At 35.3% G+C, this 2,430-nt stretch overlaps 1 protein-coding gene across 1 annotated transcript; it reads left to right on the forward strand.

The window, feature by feature from the left end:
• The first annotated feature begins 247 nt into the window (after window positions 1-247).
• LOC125497814 (uncharacterized) lies at window positions 248-1,273 on the forward strand. The gene has a single exon (XM_048645508.1). The coding sequence runs from the start codon at window positions 248-250 to the stop codon at window positions 1,271-1,273; it is 1,026 nt and encodes a 341-aa protein (XP_048501465.1).
• The last annotated feature ends 1,157 nt before the right edge of the window (window positions 1,274-2,430 follow it).

Raw genomic sequence — 2,430 nt, forward strand, 5'->3', positions numbered from 1 at the left:
TTATGATAGAGTTGTGAATTTTGATTGCTACCTATTTTCGATCTATTTAGCCTTATGCGATTTACTTAATTCACTGTTAAGTGGGCATTACATGTTTTTTTTTTTATGGAAAATTATACCATTCAACTTATTTTGTAGAAATTACTTTCTCTTTGAGATCCTTCGTTTATTGACTTGAGTAGTCTACTTGAATTACAATTTGATATGAAGTCCTAATTTCGCAATATTCACTTGTATATAGTGTACTATGTCGAACCTTACAAAACTTGAATTTGCGCTTGATATTACTGGAAAGAACTATTTGTCTTGGGTGCTAGATGCTGAAATTCACCTAGATGCAAAAGACCTTGGTGATACAATCAAAGAAGGAAATAAAGCAACAAGTCAAAACAAAGCTAAGGCTATGATATTTCTTCGCCACCACCTCCATGAGGGTCTTAAGATTGAGTACTTGACTGTGAAAGATCCACAAGTCCTTTGGAGTAATCTAAAGGAAAGGTATGACCACCAGAAAACTATAATACTACCCAAAGCTCGTTATGACTGGTTACATTTAAGACTACAAGACTTTAAGTCTGTAAGTGAATATAACTCAGCTATGTTCAGAATTACTTCACAGTTGAAATTATGTGGAGAGAAAATCACTGATGCAGAAATGCTAGAGAAAACATACACTACCTTTCATGCGAATAATGTTGTCCTGCAGACACAATACCGTGAAAAGGAATTTAAGAAATATTCTGAACTTATATCTTGTCTCCTTGTGGCTGAGCAAAATAATGAGCTACTGATGAAAAATCATGAATCACGTCCAACTGGTTCTGCTCCATTCCCTGAAGCGAATGCGACATCCCATAATGGGAAAGGAAAATATCAGGCCAACAATAGTGGTCGAGGACGTGGACGTGGATATGGACATGGTCGAGGTCGTGGACGTGGATACGGATATGGTCGAGGTCGAGGCCGAGGTGGTTCTTTCAAGAATTCATATTCCCACCAGAAGAGGGATAATAAAGATGATAACAAACAAGAGAAAGATAAAAATGAGAACGTGACGAATGTATGTTACAGATGTGGAGGAAAAGGTCATTGGTCTCGTACGTGTCGTACACCAAAACACTTGGTTGACCTCTATCAACAATCATTGAAGCAAAAGGGAAAGAAAATAGAAACAAATCTTGTGTACGAAGATGGCGAAGGTGACTTTGATTGTGGCAATACAACTCACCTGGAAGTTGCTGATTTCTTCACCACCCCTGAAGGGAATAACTAATCCTTAGATTCGATTATGGTCATTTAAAGAATAAAACTTTGTTTTCGTTTATTAAGTTATTACTATGGATTTTTGTTTGGATTATGTTATTTTATTTTAGATTTTATTTGTTAGTACTATAATTTTATATGACATTGTTAAATTTTGGTTATTTAATTATTCTTATATATTATTGTTATTTCATTTATTTGGAGAATATGAATGCCCCTTAAGTTCAGTTAGCAATGAATGGTGAAGATTTATGCCTAGCAGACAGTGCAACTACTCATAACATACTAAAAAGCAAGAGATATTTCTCTTATTTGACAATGAAAGAAACTAGTGTGAGTACTATATCAGGTAGTACAAAGATAATTGAAGGCTCCGGAAGAGCAAATATATTATTGCCTATGAGAACGAAATTTGAAATCATTGATGCACTATATTCTCCAAAATCTCAAAGAAATTTATTGAGCTTTAAAGATATTCGCCATAATGGATATCATATTGAGACAATAAGTGAAGGAAATGTTGAATACCTTCATATCACGAGCATTACCCAAGGCACTAAGAATATTTTGGAGAAATTACCTGCATTTTCCACTGGTCTGTACTATACTAAAATCAATACAATTGAAACATATGCCATAGTAAACAGGAAGTTTGCAGATAATTTCACTATTTGGCATGACCGGTTGGGCTACCCTGGCTCAATAATGATACGAAAAATAATTGAAAATTCATGTGGACATTCATTGAAGAACCAGAAGATTCTTCCTAAAGATTTCTCATGTGCTGCTTGCTCACAAGGCAAGTTGATAATACGACCTTCACCAACCAAAATAGATTTTGAATCTATCAATTTTTTGGAACGTATACAGGGAGATATTTGTGGGCCAATTCACCCACCATGTGGAACATTTAGATATTTTATGGTTTTAATTGACGCATCGAGTAGATGGTCACACGTATCCTTGCTATCAACTCACAACCTGGCGTTTGCGAGACTACTTGCTCAATTGATTAGATTACGAGCACATTTTCCAGATTTTCCTATGAAGGCAATCCGCCTTGATAATGCTAGTGAATTCACTTCTCAAGCCTTTGATGATTATTGCATGTCTATTGGGATAAGTGTTGAACATCATGTAGCACATGTTCACACACAAAATGGTCTA

The sequence above is a fragment of the Beta vulgaris genome, chromosome 5 (assembly GCF_026745355.1).
Source record: "Beta vulgaris subsp. vulgaris cultivar EL10 chromosome 5, EL10.2, whole genome shotgun sequence".
In the NCBI taxonomy this organism is placed as follows: Eukaryota; Viridiplantae; Streptophyta; class Magnoliopsida; order Caryophyllales; family Amaranthaceae; genus Beta; species Beta vulgaris.